Below are 21,216 nucleotides of genomic sequence, written 5' to 3' on the forward strand. Positions count from 1 at the left end.
ATGAGAGTGAGATTGTCGAGCACATTCACAAAACTCTAAGTGGTTCATAATGGCTGGTGTAGAGATGTGAAACGGGATTGACAGAGATGAGGCTGGGCCAGTAAGTGAAGGCTGGATCAAGCCCTGCTCAGTCTGGACGTTATTCAGAAGACAATGGATAGTCATTGGGTGGCTGTAAGCAGAGAAATGATACGATAAGATTTATGATTTAGAAAGGGTTATGGAGAATGGATTGGAGAGAGTTTGGGAGAAAGCAGAAAAACTGGGAAGCTGATGAAATAATTCTAGGCTACAGATCATGGTGGTCTAAAACAAAGTAGTGGTATTTAGGATAGAGACCAGCAGAACGTCAGGGGTGACACATGATGCACATTAAATAAATAGTACATTAGTAAGTAATTAAATAGTATTTAATGTACCATAAAATACCAAAAATTTAATATATCTCAAAAAGATATAATTTTGCTCTCTTTTGCAATGTGTATACTAATTATTTTATTTTCATATCTCACAGAATTTGCTAGAACCTCCAAGGTAATATTGAATAACATGGTAACAGCAAGCCTACCTGTCTAATTTCTGATTTTAGTTGAAATGATTTTAGAATTTCACCATTTAGAATAATCTGCTTCTGGTTTTTGAAAAACAGCTTTTATTATATTTAAATTTTCTGTATATCCCTATTTTACTCAATTTAATTTTATAATGCAATAATTTATGCTGATAGATTTTCTATTGCTGAAGTACTTTTCATTTCTGTTATAAACACTACGTGGTCATGATATATTATTCTTTTATAAATTGCTAGATTCTATCTGCTACTATTTTAGCAAATATTCATAACAGAAATTGGTCTTAGTATACTGTATTAGGTTTTGACATAAAGTTACATGGGCTTCATAAAAAGAAACAGAAAGTTTTGCAGAAAGTTACATAGTTCTTTACTGATTCTTCTATTTTCATCATGTACCTGTTTCTTATTCTAATTTAGTGTATTTTTCTCTTTTAATTTTAGTTTTGATCTGTTAATTCCAATTTCTTAGATTTTTTTTTTTTTTTCTGTAAGCTCAACACAATTTTCTTAATTTGGAAGCCTTTTATTTGCTTTTTTATTTTTGATGCTGAAAACATTTATGACATATTTTCTTTGAGTACAGTTTTTGTTATGTCTCATATGATTTAAGTTCTTTTCATTGATTTCTAGAAGTTGTAATTTCAATTTTGATTTTCTCTTTATCCAAGAGAATATATTTCTTAACTTCCAGATAGATAAGAGTTTTTGGTCAACTTTTGTTTATTTGTGTTTATTATTAATTTTTAAATTGCTATTAGAAAATGTGATCTGCAAAAGCTTTACTTACAAAAATATTATGGGATACTTATGGCCAAGTATTTGAGCAATTTTTATAATTTCTTATGCATATAACGCATATGTACATATGTACATACATATGCTAGATTTTCTATGCTGTTTTAGCAAATATTTGTAAGAGAAATTGGTATTACATATGTATGTACATATATATATATTTTGAGTTGTTGTTTTTGTTATTAGATTTTATTTTAATTTCATTATGACTTTAATTTAAAGTTTAATTTAAAGTTCTATGACTTTATTTTTTATTTTATTTTCATTGTTTTGTTGTATATATTTTATTTAATTTCTCTATGATTTTGCTTTTTTATGTATTAGATCCTTCTGATACTGAGAGAAGTATATTAAAGTTTCCCACTATAAATCTAATTGCATAGAGTTCTTCTTTCATTCTTAACTTTTTAATATAACAGCTTTATTGGAATATAATTTACATACCATACAATTCACCCAACTAAAATGTATGATTCGATGGTTTTTAGTATACTCACAAAGTTGTGCAACCATTACAACAATCCATTTTAGAACATTTTCATCACTACAAAAAGAAATCCCATACTCATTAGCAATCAATTCCTAATTGTTTTTGCTTTATATATTTAGCTGCAGTGTCGCTTGATTTATAGGTCTTGGGAAATCGTGGATCTTTGTCATATGTCTCTTTCTGTCCTGTTTAGTACTTCTCCCTTTAATTCTACCTTGTTGCTGTTAATTTTGCCTCTCCATTTCTGCTCTTCTTCTTCTGCAGTTTCTTGAAATTTTTTGTCTGCTGATTTAATTCAACCTCTCATTTTTTAAATCACCTTTTATGCAATTATTGAGGGAGTAATACTTCCCCATTTAAAAGGATAATTATTCATTTACAGTTACTGAAATTCATGGTTTGTGTGATTTTCTTCCTTCCACCTTGATTTATGGTAATTATTTTGTCTTTGTTTCTGTTATTTTTGCTGTTTTGATCAAATTGACATTCTATGTATAAATATTTTTTACCTTTGTAATTGAAAGTTCTACTCCACTTTCCCATTTCATTATTGGTTATCTTCCTTTTTCTCTTACTAAAATTAGATCCTTTTTATTATTATTTTAAAACAAAATATCAATTCTTTCCCATTAAGATTATGTTTTTTTCCCTACATCCTTTTCCTTTTCTCTCCCACTCCCCAGCTCCTGGGTTTCACTGAGATTGTTTTGTTCTAGATCATGAATAAAACTTACCTTGCGGTAGTTTGGTAGTTTCTCTATTTCAGTAATCTTTCTTTAACATTTATGTTACAAATGTCCAGATTATATGTCATTATTCATAATATGTGTATAATATGTATATAATGTGTGAATTTATGTACAGAATGTCTATTTTTCCCATCTTTTCTTACCTGGATTCCTCTACTCTTCTGATTCATTTGTTGTTTGAAGTGTATCTCAATTATTTTTCTCAGGTGTTTCATTGTATAATATAGTCTCTGAATCTTTGCCAGATATCTTGGCTGGGTAATGAACTCTGAGATTTCAGTTCTCTTGGTATTCCATCTGTGTTTTTCCACCATCATCTGGCTTCCAGGTTGCAGATGAGAAGTAAATTTTTTCTTTTTCTTAAAAAAATTACTTGTTCTTTCTTGCAACTTAAAAGATTTTCTTCCTCTCTTTTTTTCAGGGATCTAACCAAATATTCCTGGTTGGAATTTGTGCCTTTTCCATTTGTAGATTTAGAATTTTCTGCAGTTCAGGGGAAATTCTCTGTATAATTCATTTGGTTATAGTCCTTCCTCCATTGGTTCCTTTTTCTCAATCTGCAACATGCTGTTTTTGAAATTTTATTTTGTGAGTTGTTCTTCTAAATCTGTTTATTGACAAAAGAAGGATCACAGAATCAATACTACAAGAAACTATCTGCCATTTTATAAGAAAAGCACAGACGTGTGCTTTGCGATTTGAGAGGAAGGAATGATACTGATAGTATTAGAGTGTACTTTTATGATATTCTACTTTTTAGATGTAGTTGCTAGGTAAAAAAAATTATTCCAGAGCACTCAGATAGGGATTGGCTTCATCTCCATTATGCCACATTTCTCATTAAAAAAATTTATATTCTATGTATATTTTAAAACATACCTTCACAGATTTTCAAAATTACCAACTGTAAAACTTAACCATCACAAATAATTTTGTGCTTGAAACATATAATATGCTTCTAATAATATCTATTCTTGTATATATTCAAGAATTAATCTTAAATATGTTAGAAGATTTTCCTTATTACTATGCTTAGCAAATTCTTTGTTGGCCCAAAGATATGAAACCCTATTTTTAAAAATTTGAATGTGTGTTTATTAGCTCTGAGATATAAAATTTTAAAAATTAAGAACAATTAATTTAAGTTCATCTATATTTAAAAATAAAAGTATGAATATACATATTCTTTTGTGGGGGGTGGGCAAAGATGCCACTAATGCAGTAAAAGGAAGAGAATAACATGCCTCTAAAATAGTAGCAAATCATTGTCTTAACCTTTGATAGGTTAAGAGTAAAATTGATAAGAACCTTTTTTTACTATTATCTCAACACTGACTTACTAAACTATCAAATAAAAAAATACAAAGGTTTTATTTCACCTAACAAAGATTTAAATGAGACTATTAATAGATCAGATTTAAAAAAATCCCTTAAAATTACAATTTGGGTGGTGTGATTTGTTTTTTAGCCTTCTCCTTTGTTATTATTTAAACATGTATGATATTTACCCTTGAATCTTCTCTGGGAGTCAGAAACCAACTTTCATCACTTCTTGATAGATTGATGTGGCACTAGACTATTTGTCATCTGGGTTTCAAACTTAGTTGACAAAAGCCTTATAGTCTTGCTGGATAAAATCACTATCTCTCTAAAAAGATAATCATTGCCTTAAAATATTGAAATGTATTTACAGTTTGGACATGAGACATAGTTGTGCTTGAGTTATGTCATTTAGATATTTGGTTGATGAAGCCTAAGCAGATAATCAAAAAATAATTATGGAATGTCTCTGGCTCACAGAAGTGAGTAGTTGGTAGGTGTTTGGCTATTTGGTTGGAGTTTAAGCAACTTGAAGATATACTCCTCCTGTGGTATTTTCTCACATTAGTTGAGACTGATGCCCTTGCTGGTGATATGGATGGTCTCTGGATCTAGAAAGACACCGATTTCCCTCTTCTATTAATAGAATTTCCTCAGAGGATCCAAGATTCTAGTCAATGCTATATCTCTCTCTACTCAGTTGGTTCTCAATGAAGGCAACATTTCCCTTTCCAAGCATGAAGGTCATGCTTTTTACAATTTTATAAAATAAGTAATTGTAGCCTTCAAATAATATTATTCCTTCAGATGAAAACTGTTTCTTTGCTTGCCACACACTCCTCACCCCATTACTCTTAGTCTTCTGCCTCCACCTCTCCACTGAAGTTGTTCTGTCAAAGGTCCTCAAAGATCTGACAAATCCAGTTGGCAGTTTTCTGTCCTTGTCTTACTTGCTCTTGCTGTGGCATTTGAAAACTATTGACTGTTCCTTGTTACTCCTTTCTGTTGACTTCAGTGATATATTAATTCATTCAATATCCAGCCAGTATGTATTGAGTCAGGCAGAATGTTAGGCATTAATAATAAAACAATGAGCAAGACGTGGATGTTTTTTCCCCCACCCAAAAGTTTTACTGTTTTGATACTGTGGTTATTACACAAGATTTAGTATTAAACAGACTTCACTTTAAGACCTGGCTCAAAGTTGTGTGAACTTGGGCATATTTCCTAACATTCATCATCTGTAAAATGAGGACAATTAAAAATATCTACATAGGGATTTTTAAAAGGATTAAATCATCTATGGAAGTATTTAGCATACTGTTTGGCACTCTTTTTTTTTTTTTTTTTCATTCTTACTGGGACAGCCTAATGCAGTTAATATACTCTTCTGGCTGGGCACGGTGGCTCACGCCTGTAATCCTAGCACTCTGGGAGGCCGAGGCGGGTGGATTGCTCGAGGTCAGGAGTTCGAGACCAGCCTGAGCAAGAGTGAGACCCCGTCTCTACTAAAAATAGAAAGAAATTATATGGACAACTAAAATATATATATACAAAAAATTAGCCGGGCATGGTGGTACATGTCTGTAGTCCCAGCCACTCGGGAGGCTGAGGCAGTAGGATCACTTAAGACCAGGAGTTTGAGGTTGCTGTGAGCTAGGCTGATGCCACGGCACTCACTCTAGCCCGGGCAACAGAGTGAGACTCTGTCTCAAAAAAAAAAAAAAAAAAAAAATATACTCTTCTTTTAAAGACATGGCAACATACATCTCTCTGGCTGGTGTTCTTGACTCTGGCCTTAGCAATGCCAAATCCAACTTCTGGAATGCTGATTAATTAGCATCTCATCCCCTACTCCTCCCTCCCAGCCATTATACACTTTCTACTTGCTCTTCCCTGACCACAGCTGGGCTCACCCACCTCCCTCCTTCATCCATACTCCATTAGTGTTCATCTGCTGGGGTGCTCTTTCCTTCCTTTTTGGCTTTTCTTACTTTTTTTTTCAAGTCTTCCTCTCCTAAGGAGAGGCAGACATTCTTTTCTCTCATGGCCCCCTATAGATCATTAAATTGCCTTATGATTGGGCTATAACATAGGCACACAGGACTACCTAGGGAAGTACAGAAAAAAAGAATGTGTCTTTTTGTCTTGGTATTAGATGTGGTCCAACTATAACCTTAAAAGGTTGCTGACATTTATCAAACACTTAGGTGAATGGTAGTGTCTATAAAAAAATGTGTATTCTCCATGTGCCAGGCATTATGCTAGCGATAGGTATGCAGACAGAAATAGGGCAAGGTCCTTGTCCTCAAGAAATGTACAGTCTGAGGTGGGACAGGGTAGCAGATGAGAGACAACAGGCCCCGTGTCATGAAGGAACAGATTCTATTTCATTTACAGCTAAAGGATGTCAGGATTTAGGCTGTTCACCTTTTTAAAGAGGTGAATTAACAGTAATTTAAAATTCTAACTTAATCATTAACAAGAGCAGTTTTGTTATAAATTTTGCCCCGTGAGGAAATGTATTCTTACAGACTCAAATGTCAAGCTGTCATAGAGTCTGTGATATGAAGAGATGAGCATTGTCTATATGTTTCAAGTGATTTACTGTAAGTAGGGGGTTTGCATCAATCGTGGGAGGAAGAGCTGCAGCAGTTGTCTGAGCTGAATTACTTTATCTGCGCTTTCTGAATTTTGAGATAAGGTTTAAAATGGAAGTCTTGGCTATTGATTTGCAGTATATTTGCAAAAGTTGAAGTGATCTTTTCTTAGTTTTAATTTTTCAACATCTAAGAATTTATTTCTTCTTTTCTGATCTTGTGCAGTTTAACAATCATGGGAATAAAGATCTTTATTAGTTAATTGAATATCTTTGTTTATATAGAATTACTGTGTATAGTATTCAAAACAATTTGTTTTTTTTTTTTCTTTTTAGTAAGACAGTTACTTTAGCATCTGGTATTCCTTAGTGTCATAATTTGAAAATTAATAAACATTGTATCTTAAAGTACAGAGGTGCTTTTTAAAGCAGCAAGGATTTCTAGTTAATAGAATCCTGGATACAGCACAGTTTTTTATTTTGTTGCCTCTGGTGAATTTACTTGTTATTTTCTGGATAATTCTTTGGGATTTTTGGCATTGGAAATAGAACATAGGCTTACTGTATTGACTCTGTATCTGTGTTCTTAATAACCAGGAAAGCATTTTAACTGTTATGAGAAATGCAAGTTAGAAACAATTCTCTTTTTCTTGTGTACTTGTAGACCCTAAGTCCTTTGAAGGTATAGTTCTTCAAAGTTTAGAAGTAATCCATGGAATATTTTCAGTGGCACATGGAATACCAAGATTCAGCAAATATAGTCAGATTACAGGAATTTTTATTTATTCTGAATTTAGTTTTTAATAAGAATTTCATAATTATAAAATTTCATGGTAACAAAGAACACTGTCATTGAATGTGGACATTAATTTGTATGTGTTACAATTATTTAATTACAATATAGTGATGGTGATATAAAAATCTGGCATAGAAAGAAGGTTTAGTGAAGGAAATATAAAAGGGTAGAATCAAACCAGGAGAATATAGTTTGATATGCCAAAAGAGAAGAGAGTTTTAGGAGGAAGAGATGACCAATAGTGTCAAAGGGAAAACAGCAAACAAGATTAAGTAAGATAAGGACGAAACAGTACACATTGGTTTAAGTAATTATGAGAGCAGTTTCAACACTGCCATCAGAGCAGGAGCCAGATTGCAGTATCATCTATCTTGTTTTCTCTCTTCTACACTAGCAAACTGTACAGATAAATGCTATTATTATCAATTCCCTCTGGCATTATTGTTAGTGAGTGCACCATGTGTTGAAGAGCAATATTAATAGGTGACTTTCTCAGCTAGCCTTGAACATCAAATCTATGAAACCAAAATTAATGTGATATATCTTTATAAAGAGTTTTTTTCTTAGGTTTTCTACTTACTTCCACCTAGTACATGCATTTTGATAAGAAGTGAGATGGTAATACGGATGGTATATGGACATAATATAGAGGCTAGTTGGATATTCTATAAAGATTGGGGAAATCATTAAGAAAAAGAAAAGTATCATTTGTGATAACCACAGCAAGTGAAATAGGGTATTGAAAAATGAACAGTTAGATTAGCAGCATTTGAAAAGCTGATGCTCTGGGAGTTAGCAGGAAGGAAGGGATATTTTAGGGGGAGCACAGAGGATTTTTAGAGTGGTGAGAATACTCTGTGATACAACAATAGTGTGGACATGTCATTATACATTCATTCAAACCTATGGAACAGTGGTCCCCAAGTTTTTTGGCACCAGGGACTGGTTTCAAGGAAGAAAATTTTTCCATGGACTAGGGGCTGGGGGGGATGGTTTCAGGATGATTCAAGTACATTACAATTATTGTGTACTTTATTTCTATTATTATTACATTGTCACTTGCCATTCACTGATAGAGTTTTGATATGAGTCTGCAAGCAATTGATTTATTATGGTCTCTGTACAGTCAAACCTCTCTGATGATGATAATCTGTATTTGCAGCCACTGCCCAGCACTAGCATCACCACCTCAGCTCCACCTCAGCTCATCAGGCATTAGATTCTCATAAGGAGTGCACAACCTAGATCTCTCACATGTGGTTTACGGTAGGGTTCCTGCTCCTATGAGAATGTAATGCTGCTGGTGATCTGACAGGAGGCGGAGCTCAGGTGGTAATGCTAGCAATGGGGAGCAGCTGCGGATACAGATGAAGCTTCCTTGCTCCCTCGCAGCTCACCTCCTGCTGTGCATCCTGGTTCCTAACAGGACACGGACCAGTACTGATCCACAACCTGGGGGCTGGGGACTACAGCTATAGAATATGCAATATCAAGAGTGAACTCTAATATAAAATATGGACTTCGGGTGATAATAATGTGTGAATGTAGGTTCATCAATTGTAACAAATGTTCCACTCTGGGGAATGTTGATAATGGAAGAGGCTATGCACGGGTAGGGGCAGGGCAGAGGGTATATGGGAAATATCTGTACCTTTTGCTTAATTTTGGGGTGAACCTAAAACTGGTCTAAAAACTAGAGTCTATTTAAAAACAAACAAAAAAGTTCTTGCTCATTAACATCTTAGAGGCATCCAGAATATGAACTGAAATTTAGGTTCTCTGACTCAAGATGAATGAATTAACCTATGTTGGAAATTTGTGTGCCCAAGAGTAAAACCTCTCTTGCTTTACTCACTAGCTACCTCTTTTTATAAGCATTTAAAAAACTATAAATTCAATTATTTATTTTTGATTTTACTAACATTTGCTTCCCATTTACCTCTAGGTTTGAAGTTTGAGGAAATTCAAGAAAGATTTGGTGAGGAGTTCTTTAATATATGCTTTGATGAGAATGAACGAGTCCTTCGAGCTGTAGGTGGCACATTGCAGGACTTTTTTAATGGCTTTGATGCTTTATTGGAACACATTAGAACTTCTTTTGGAAAACAGGCCACTCTGGAGTCACCATCTTTCCTATGCAAAGAGCTCCCTGAAGGTGCTCTCATGCTCCACTACTTCCACCCCCACCATATTGTGGGGTTTGCAATGCTGGGGATGATTAAGGCTGCAGGAAAGAAGATCTATCGGCTGGACGTGGAAGTGGAGCAGGTTGCAAATGAGAAGCTGTGCTCCGATGGTGCAAACCCAGGCAATTGTAGCTGTCTTACTTTCCTTATCAGAGAATGTGAAAATACTAATATCACGAAGAACCTTCTACAGGGAACCTCCCAAGTTCCTGCGGACCTCAGAATTAGCATCAACACCTTCTGCAGAGCCTTCCCTTTCCACTTGATGTTTGACCCCAACATGTCAGTCCTGCAGCTGGGCGAAGGCCTAAGGAAGCAGCTCCGATGCGACACTCACAAAGTGCTCAAGTTTGAGGACTGCTTCGACATTGTATCTCCAAAGGTTAATGCCACCTTTGAAAGGGTCCTGCTGCGACTGTCCACCCCGTTTGTGATTAGAACAAAGCCTGAGGCTTCTGGCACTGAAAATAAAGACAAGGTAAGTGGTCATGGACTTGAGATGGGTGATGGGAACTAGAAGAGTGGATAATTATTTCAATAAATTACATGTTGGCTGTACTTGTAATTATTTAGGCAAGAGAGCTTAATATGCCATTTGGAAGATTACTAGTCCCTGGATGTGTGTAAAAAGATTTGGCCCCATTCCCAGCCATTTTGCATAGTGTCTGCCTCATCCATTAATTTATTTCAGCATATAAGAAGATGACATTTATTAATACTAGCCATAGCAATTACAAAAATGAAAGGACTCACTAAAACCTAATGATAAAAACTCATGAATATTCCTATTGATTGAAGTCAAACTATGAGAAAAATAGTCTTTCAACATTGTTGGGCTTGACTGCCTTATCTTTAAATAAATATGGGTAAAGAGCTAGCTATACTTTTAATATTCTAAATTTCATAATCTAGGAACATCTGGTTTACATCCTATTTTTGTCTTAATATGCAGAATAATGTATTCCCCAAAAGCTGGAAATTAAATAACTATGTATATGTAGACTTCTCCTATAATTAGATTTGTGTATTAAAATAGAGACTCATTCCTTTAGAACATTTTCACTACTTAAGAGAATACAGTGAATAGTAGGATTTTTTTTTTTTTTTTTTTTTTGTGGATTTCTCTGAATACCTTTTGGGTTATAAATTATAAATAATTGATGAAAAGACATCAGAAATAAATCTTAAAATAGTTTGGTTTCAATGAACATTTTGTCCTTCAGGTAAAATATTTTAAAAAGTCAAAATTAAAATAAATAATACAATGTAAAGAAAAATAAGTTGTGACTATTCTTATGTTAATATGCTTTCAATGATTAAAGGGAAAAAGAATGTTAATTTCCACTATAGACATTTGAATGTACATTCATTTTCCAGTAGATTGTCATTTCAACATTTCATATTAGGGTAAATAAAGTTATTTTAGGCTACTCAGCTGTTTCCAATCATTTCAGGGAAGCTATTGGCTACTAGAAATGAACAGGTTGCTCTGGGCTAAAGGAAGGAAGAGTTGCAGAAATAATTAAAGACTCAATGAATGAATAATCTACACATATTCTGGAGTGCCTGCAATAATAAATAGATAAATGAGGAAATAGCCTTCTGAAAGCAGGCCCAAAGATGTTTTTGAGGATTCTATAAAGCATTAGTTTCATGACTGATTAATTTTTATAATTTTGAAGTTTAATGGAAAATTTTTAAAAAAGTATTTTAAAAAGATGGAATGATGCACATGTATTCCATATGATTGAATCAGGTGATTTAGGAGATTTATTCAGTAATGTTTTTATCATATAAATTCAGTGATTTGAAAATATCTAAAGATAGACCTGGATTCCAATTCAGCACATTTGGATATTTTAGTCTGAATGAATTATTACTGTTATTATTATTAGTTGATCACATGATGTTTTAAATATTTTTCACATGTATATAATATATATATATTCAGTAATTGCTATCCATTTTGAAGTCTTTTAGAATGGAAGAAACTTGTTAAATGTGTATTTTTGTTCACATTTATAGTTGCTTTAAAACTAGAATCATTGTCTTTTTAATTTAGGGAATATTAAAGCTATCAGTTCTGTTTTACAGAAGTACAATATTTGGCTAGGAAGCATTTTTGGATTTTAGAATTAAAGTTAATATTTTTGAAAATACTGCCTGAGCTAGAATATATTATTACCAATGCTGGTTGCTTTATATATTCTATATATTTGAGAAAAATTAATTCATTTTAAACTTACTGCTTCAGATTTTTCTCCTTATATTTGGCTTGTATGTCTATTTAATTTGTATACCAGGGTAAGAAATAGACATAATGAAATGATGACTCAAATGTCAAGGCCCCCTGCCAATTCCAATAATAAGGAACTGTGCTCATTGAGAAGATGCAATTATCATTTAAGCATGTTAGTGGCAGTTTAAAAATAAAGCAATAGGCAGGATTTTTAGTTAGAATAAGGTTAGTAATATACTCATCCTTACATTTATTTCTGCTTACTCACCTGTGTTTGCCAGAAAGAGACATCTGGGAGGCTGTAGTTGCCCCAAATTAAAACTATAGTCAGTAAGCTGTGGCATGGAGTTTTAAGCAAGTGAATAACATTTTTGAATTAGTATGTCACCAAATTTTAAATTTGTAGTTCCTTAAAACAAGAAGAAATATAAATCAGACTTAAAAATTTTTTTATTGATAAATTTGACTTTGATATTCATTATTTTCCCCAAAATAGCTATTGTTAACAGATAACACCATGTTGTCTAAAGTATCTAATTTTTTAGTTGGCTTTGATAAGAAAATGCTATTTTGAAATAATTTTATATATTTATTTCTTAGTCTGATATTTGAGGAATTTAAATATCAACTTAATATTAATAGTTAAATTAATTTATCTGTGCATTTAATATCAATGAACCACCACTCCTAACATAAAAAAAATTAGGAGTTAATCATGCAGCTGTATAACTGTAAATCATTTTGCAGATTGAACTGTAATGCTTTTCATAAAGCATGGTATTTGCCATTTTGTGGTGTCACTCACAGGTTAATTGTATGATTAGAGGTAGACCATGCTCATGAGCAATTTGGTGAGATACTAATGAAACAGAAAGGCATTGTCCCAGCCTCCAAAGTATTTACAACTTGATCCTGCTGTAGTGGCCTGTAAAGATGTAAGGGTTGGTCACCAGAAACAAGATGTCATTGAGATGCATCTGATGTATTAATCAGTGGCAGGTCCTAAAGAGAGGCAGAGGGGAATCTGACTTATCTACCATGAAGGGCTCATCCTATTATGAAAACTGTCAATGAATTGAAATTCAACAGTCTTGAGGTCAGAAAAAACTCTTCCAGGTGGCATGACCATGCTTTGATCCCATCACTTGGTTTCTTCTACATCTTCTCGAAGTGATTATCCATGCCTCACATACTCTTCTATCTCCCTTTCTCTCTATTTTCTTCCCTCCTATATTGTATTCCTGTGTTTTCATCTTTCCTCAAGCTCAACTTCCTTTTCATCATCTTTCCTTATCAGATGTCAAGCATTACATATGAATGAATTAGTCAATTATTTAAAAAATGCAACAGTTTCAGCATTAGAAATACTCAATTTATATTAATTTGTGCTGTGTATCTCTTTTACATCATTCAAATATACTATTCTGAGAATTTGGAAGCTTATTACATAGATCTTTTTGAGTGAGAAGGCATCGTGGTGAATTTGAGGGGAAATTTGTTGCAGTGCAATGAGCAGTTTGGGGTTCATTATGATGTAAACCAAAGTTCAGATGTAAACCGGACTCCAAAGCTTCTTTGTTTGGAGTGGACCACGTTTGTGGATAGGGTTGTCAGAAGTCAGAGTCATGACACGTAGCTTCCTTCTCTGCATTGTAAGGTCATGATGTGTGGGGAGAGTATCAACAGACTGGGAATGAGGTGTCTCTGACAATTATGATTTTAGTAAATCCCTTTAATCTCTGAGCCTCAGATTTATCTATCTGGAAATAAAGGAACTTAGACTAATAATTAATATTTTTGTTCCCTTACAAATCATAATTAACACATATACATTTAGATGGGGTCAATTGATTATGAAGCTTTCTTTCATCGCTATGATTCAGTGAATTCAGATGCATTTATAAAGAGAGGCAGGGAGAATCTAACTTATCTACCATCAAGGGCTCACCCTATTATCAAGACTGAGTTAAAATAATTCTCTGACATCTTAGGCTGCCTACCTCAAAACATTATGTGTTGGGATTAAATGACATAATCCATGTAAAATTCTTAGTATCTTTGATCCTGAGGCTAAGCATTGAATAAATGTTCATTATTCTACCACTATTATTAGTGGTCCTTTCTACCTGTAACATCTTCCTATCCATTCCCCATTAAAACTGTGGTTTTAATGATGGACAACTTGACATATTCACTTAATGCCTTATAGAAAAAAGTACTGGGTATCAGTAGGTTTAATAATTTTAGAGGAATATCAAGCTCACCTAACATCTTCACAACATATGGCTTGGGCTCTGCTTCTTGTCTCCTTAATAAAGACTTGAAGACCACTGTCACAAGTTCTATAGGATCTCTGTTTGGATCTACCTTTTATTTATATACTATCATTGTTTTAAAACCCCTAGTCTTCTTGCCTGATTCATGAAAGTTTGAAATCAAGTTTTCATCACCTATGTCTACTAATATCTTTTATGTTCATTTATCACAGCATTTTGCTATGACTTCCAAAATAAAATGGATGAGTTAACTTTGGCACAACCTGGAGCAGCAATGGATTTTGAGAAACAATAAATAACATGAGTTCTTTTGACATTTTTTTTTTTTTTTGGTAGCAACGCTTCAGAGAACTTTAATAACACCTTGGAAAGAACCCAGCATTTGAAATACATCATCCCTGCAACAGAGCAATAGCATTGTTATTCATCTTGACTTTTGTTCTCAGGGTTGGAGCTGAGGAAAAGCATAACAAAAACACATTTCTTTTTTAATTCCCAGAAATATCCTCACATTTGTCTTATTAATTACAAGCTGCAAATGAATCCTGGGAAATAATTTTCAAAGAGTAAAATAGGAAATAACATCTGATTTTCTGTGGTCAAATCAGTTTCCAAATTACTCCTTTATCTTTTCTAGACAGGTGCCCATCTTTTCCTGAGGTGATGATTGAAAAGTTTTAAAATATATTTATTAATCACTCCATACCATAATGAAACTATTGAAAGACAAGTTTCATCTGGCTGTCAAGAATGCGTTATTTGACTTCCACTTTAATTTAATTTTGCAAAGTGTGAGCATTTCTTCTCTGTTCAGATCATAATATTTTATTAGAGAATTTCAAATATTGAACTGTGGTTTTAATGATGGAAGACTTGACATTAGGGCTTTCTCTGTACATTAGCTGAGGATAAACATAACTTCATTCAAAATTATCTGGAGTTTACTGTGTTCTTGTAAGTATAAATGAGATCTTAAATTTTAATTTTTGTGTTGTTCATATTTCTCTAGAACTGTTCCCTGAGCATTGATTGCTTTTTAAAGTAGATTAAATAAATTGATATTTTAACATAGATATTAGTGATGTTCCTCCTGGTTCTGTTTTTTGAAAAAAATACCTATAATGTTAAAATTACTGTATAGTACTGTTTCTGTATAGTTAGTATATTTTATAGAGTCAGAGGACACTGTAGATGATTACATGGTGAATTATATATTCTTAACAGTCACCCTTATACTTAAAATGCATATTTGCCATGTTTTTATTTTTGTCAACAAGACACATTGCAGCCTTGAACTTACAAAGGAGGAACCTCCTATTGGAGATTAGACATTATTTAGTTCTAGGATTTTAGGTTCTGAGGGAGAAAAATTAGTCCCATTAGTTTTTAAGTTAGAATTGTTTTATTTTTGGTATAGCTTTAAGTCTCAGTAAATTAAAAGCTGAAGAGCTGTTTTGCATGTGTTGTCTACCTCTTCAATTTTGATGGTGCTTTCCTTACTCACATGAACATTTTTGTAAATATATAGTGCAATTATGTCTAGTAAATGTGTTTAACTGTGCAACTGTCATAATAATGTAATTTTAGAATACTTTATCACCCCAAAAACTTTCCTGTGCTCATTTGCGGTCAATTCCTGCTCCTACCCCTGACCCCAGGTAACCACTGGCCTACTTTCATCTCTATGGATTTGCCTTTCTAGATATTTCTTATAAATATAATTATACAGCTGGTCTTTTTTTTTGTGATTTGATGTGATGTTCTTGAGGTTCATTTATGTTGTAGTATGTATCAGCAATTTGTTTATTTATACTGCTAAACAGTGTTCCGTGGCATAGAACAGAACAGTATTCCATTCCATATGCTACAGTTTGTTTATCCATTCACCAGTTGATGGACATTGGATTGTTTCCAGATTTTGGCTATCATGAGTAATGTTGCAATGAACATTTTTGTATGTGAATGGAATTTATGTGGATATATTGCCGTTTTTTTTTTTCAGGCAGATTCATAGGAGAGAAATTGTTGCATCATATGGTTAAGTATATATTTAGTTTTTTTAAGAAATTGCCAAACTGTTTTTCAAAGAGGCTGTGCCATTTACCGTTTGACTAGCAATGTATGAAGGTTCAACATTTTTTATACCCTCACCAACACTTGGTATTGTCAGTCTTTTTAATCATAGCCAACCTAATGAGCACAAAGTGGTTTCTTAGGTTTTAATTTATATTTCCCTGATAAATAATGTTAAACATCTTTTCTTGTACTTTTTAGCCATTGGTGGAATTTCTTTGGTTAAATGTCTAGTCAAATGTTTTACCCATATTTAATTGTGTTGTTTGCATTCCTTTCATTGAATTTTATTTAAAAATATATACTTTCTGGATATTATACTGTCTTCAGAAGATACTGTCTTTTGAAGAACAAAAGTTTTAATTTTTATAGTGGATCATGATCCATTTTTTTTAGTGGATCATGCTTTTGATATGATGTTTAAGAAATTTTTGTGCAATTCGAGACCACGGAGATTCTCTCCTTTGTTTCGAGGTAGTTTTTGTGTATACTATGAGGGCTTAAGTTGTTAATTTCTTTTTTTCTTTTTTTGTATATATGGGCATCCAGTTATCTCAACACAATTTGTTGAGAAGACTATCATTTCACCATTGAATTGCCATTGCAACTTTGTCAAAAATTAATTGACTGTAACTTTTTTCTAGTTGTTCTATTCTTTTTTCACTGTTTTTTACATATAAACTTATGGTGATAGCACAATGTCATAATTGCTGTAACTTTATCAAAGTAAGCTTTGCAATTGGATATTGTAAGTACTCCAACTTTGTTCTTTTATAAAATTGTTTTGGTTATTTTAGGTTCTTTGCATTTCCATATAAATTTTACGATCTGTTTGTTAATTTCTTAAAAAAAAGCTGCTGGAATTTCGATGGGGATTATCCTAAATCTATAGAACAATTTAAGAATAGCCATTTTAACAATATTGAGTCTTCTAGCCCATCAAGACAATATCTCTCTCAATTCATTTAGATCTTCTTTAATTTTTGTCAAGAAATGTTTATAATAATTTTCAGTATACAGGCCACACTTTTTTGTTAAATTTATTTCTATGTATTTTTATTTTTGATGTTGTTAATGGATTTTAAAAGTTTATTTTAATTTTTGTTAATATTTAAGAATAGAAATTATTTTTGTACATTGATATTGAGTCCTATGACCTTACTAAAGTAAGGTTAGAAAAGTTTAATATTCCAGAATAGAAAAAAGGCTATTTCGGGGGGGGGGGGCGGTAAATTCTTTAGAATATTTTTATATACAGGATCATGTAGTCTGAGAGTTGAGACAGTTTTCCTTCTTCCCTTTCTCTTTCTCTTTTCCTCCCTCCCTCCCTCCATCACTCCTTCCTCCTTTCTTTCTTTCTTGCCTTATTTTACTGGTTAGAACAATGCACAATGTTGAATTTGACTGGTGAAATGAACATCCTTGCTGTTTTCTGAATTTTAAGAAAAGCATTCAGTCTTTTACCATAGGTATTATGTTAGCTATAATTATTTGCAGATGTTCTTAATAATGTTCAGAAAGTGATTGTCTAGTCCTAGTTTGTTGAGACTTTTTATTATGAGTGAATGCTGGCTTATATAGTATCAAGTTTACTTTCTGTGTGTGTTAAGATGGTTATGTGGTTTGACATACAAGAAAGATTGTAGCCCTGAATTTACAAAGGAGAAACTTCCTACTGGAGATCAGACATTATTTAGTTTAGGATTATAGATATGATATTCTGATAATATGATATATGACATTAACTGATACTCTGTTAATATGATACATTCTATTGTGATATATTACATATTCTGTTAATATGATATGTTACATTAACTGATTTTTGGATGTTGAACTAAACTTAAAATTTTGGCATAAATCCTACTTTGGTCATAGTGTATAAACTTTTTTATATATTGTTGAATTTAGTTTGCTAATATTTTGCTAAGTATTTTTGCATCTATTTTTGTGAAAGATATTGGTCTACAGCATTAAAAAAAAGATCTTTTTTTGTTGTGTTGTCTTTGGCTTCAAAGGATGAATTGGGAAGTGCTTACTCTTCCTCTTTCCTAAAAGACTGTGTAGCATTGCTACCATTTCTTCTTTTAATATTTGGTAAAACTTACCAGTGAAACTATTTGTGCTTAGGCTTTTCTTTATGGGATGACGTAAAATTATCAATTAAATTGCTTTACTTATTATAGGTCTATTCAGATTTTCTATTTCTTCTTGGGTTAGTTTTAGTAATTTGAGTCTTTCTAAGAATTTGTCCATTCACCTAAGTTGTCTAATTTGTTGGCATAAAGCTGTTTATTTTATTTCCATATAATCCTTTCAATTTCTGTAGCATGGTTGATATCTCATTTTTCATTTCTGATTTTGTCAATTTATGTTCTATTCTTCCCTTATTTTTTTTCCTAGTAACGTTTGATAAAGGTGTGTTAATTTTGTTAATTTTTCCAAAGAAACAGAATCTTCTCTATTTTTATCATGATTTTCACCCACCTCTCTATTATTTTCTTTCTTTTGATTCCTTTAGGTTTAACTTACTCTTATTTTTTTCTTAGCTTTTTAGGGTAGAAACTTTAATTATTGAGCTGAGATCATTCTTCTTTTCTAATACAGTCTTTTAAGCCATAAATTTCCCTTGAAGTCCTGTATTAGCTGCATCTTATAAATTTTAATCTATAGTGCTTTTGTTTTCCTTTAGATCAAATCATTTTCTGCTTTTTATTGTGGTTTCTTCTTTGACCAGTGAGTTATTTGGAATTATGCTATTTAATTTCCCAATATTTGGATTTTTCCAAATTTATTTTTATTATTTGTGTCTTAATTTCATTATTGTCAGAGGATATACCTTGAATGATTTTAATTCTTTTAAATTTATTAAGACTTGTTTTATTGTTCAGCATATGATCTATCCTGGATAATGTTTCATATGTGCTTGCAAAGAATATGTACTATGTCATTTTGGGGTTGAGTGTTCTATAAATGTCAGGTTAAATTGATTGTTGGGTTTAAATCTTCTAAATCTGATATTTTTGTTTAGTTCTTTCAGTTATTGAGCATGGAATATTGAAATCTTCCACTATATTTGTTGCATTGTCTATTTCTCTTTCAATTCTGTGATTTTTTGTTTCATGTATTTTAGGGCTCTGTTTCCACATGTGTACATATTTATAATTATAAAACTATGTCCTCATGATGGTTAGCCCTGTTATCATCATGAAATATCCTACTTTATCTCTAGTAACATTTCTGGTCTTATAGTCTGTTTTGTCGCATATTAACATATCCCCTTCAGGTTTTTAATAGTGTTTGCATGACAAACATTTTTCTATTCTTTTACTTTTAACCTTTGTTTGCCTTTGAATCTAAAGTGTGCCTTTCATAAACAGCTGTAGTTAGTTTTTACTTTTAAAATACACTCAGGCAATAGTTTCTGCCTTTTGATTGGATTGTAGTATATTCACATTGAATATAATTATTGGTTTAATTAGATTCATGTCTTCCATTTAGCTATTTGTTTTCTCTGTGTAGCATGTCCTTGTTCCTCTGTTCCTCCTATAATACTTCTTTCGTATTGAACAAATATTTTTTCAGTATGAAAAAATAGGATAGGATTCCTAATGCTGTTTCTTCATTCCACCATTTGACACGTTTTGTGCCTTTTTTAACCATTCATTTCTTGGGCATCTAGTTTAATTTCTTTTTCTTCTTCCTTTTCTTTTTAAAAAGCAAAGCTATATCCTTTTTTGGATAATGCAGATATTTAATTATATATTTTTCAATCTGCTTTTTGATTCCTTTTTAAATTATAAAATAATTTACACTTTGTACAAAATTTGGAAAATGCTGAACATTAGGAAAAAACATCAACTTTTATTATTAATATCTAGAAATATTCACTGGTAACATTTTGGTGTACCTCTTTTTACTTTTTCCTGTAAGTCTCATATAGTAGTAGACAATTAGATTTTTTTTTTAAAAATTCTATTTTTCTGATAAAAAGGGTAATACATGCCAATTTAGTCTTTAGATTTTCTTTTCAGATTTTCTTTAGTGGTGCAGTTAGCTATTATTCTGTGGCATATTTCCTCTGATTACTCAATAGGAGTCTAATCTATTTTGGCACTTCTACTATTCTGATCCTTGTTACTTCCTATGCAGTTGTCTTGTGTAATCTTCAATTTACTATCGTTTAAAAGATATTTGTGGAGAACTTTCTATTCTGTAGAAATGTAAGTCTGTTCTTTACCAGTCAAAACTGGTTACATATTTCAGTATCTCCTCTTGCACTCAACTTCATCCTTTCTATTGATAGCTTAGCTTGAAACAGAGCTTTCCCTGCCTATATTCTTTCTATGTGGCCATGTGGTACTCCAGCCATTGCAATTGAACCACAAAGCCAGTACGTACCTACACATTTCCTTTTCTTCTCAGAGCAACAACTGAACTTTATGAGCCAATCAAGCACTTCAAGAGCATTAGAAAAACATTATTGAGATGTCAACATTGTTATGACAACACCACGGGATACCCTACCTAAGAGAACACACAGCAGTTTTCTCAGCAACCATCTCCGTACATTCATCAAAGGACTCCAGAACCTGACTGTTGCTCTGTTATTAATGTGTTGGGAAATAACTTAGTGGGTCATGGTAACTGCTTTTGTCTTCATGAAGTATATCCAGGATAGAAAAAAAGATATCAGAGACATGACAACATAATATACTAGATTCTCTTTTCCTCTTTTTTCGTCTTCTGTTTTAACTCTTCAAAGATTCTGAGATTTGGTATTACTGGGTTCCAGAATTCAGATCACAACTTAATTTTTGATTGCTGCAGCAACTTTAAAATCACGATTTAAGTTACATCATCTTTCTTTTTACAAGTGGGTTTTATGATAGTATCTAATTATTGTGATTCTGATTGAAGTAATTAACTTATATGTGCTTTTGTTGGGCACCATCCAAACAAGCATAGAAGCAGTGTTGAAGGTTAATATTGTGTGTAATTAAGAATATAGTCTCTGGAGCAGGACTTCCTGAGTTCAGATCCTCTCTGTCATTCACTAGCTGGGTGACCCTGAGTAGTTTAACTTTTTAAAGCTTGCTTGCATTGCCAACTTGATGGT

General features: G+C 32.5%; 1 protein-coding gene across 1 annotated transcript in view; it reads left to right on the forward strand.

Moving 5' to 3' along the window:
* Nucleotides 1–21,216, forward strand: part of GUCY1A2 (guanylate cyclase 1 soluble subunit alpha 2) — a 298,353-nt gene that overhangs the window by 59,236 nt on the left and 217,901 nt on the right. Inside the window, exon 4 of the mRNA XM_069468984.1 lies at nt 9,269–9,987. Within this exon, the coding sequence (XP_069325085.1) occupies nt 9,269–9,987 (719 nt within the window). The remainder of the gene's footprint in view (nt 1–9,268; nt 9,988–21,216) is intronic.

Source organism: Eulemur rufifrons, chromosome 6 (assembly GCF_041146395.1).
Source record: "Eulemur rufifrons isolate Redbay chromosome 6, OSU_ERuf_1, whole genome shotgun sequence".
Taxonomy (NCBI): Eukaryota; Metazoa; Chordata; class Mammalia; order Primates; family Lemuridae; genus Eulemur; species Eulemur rufifrons.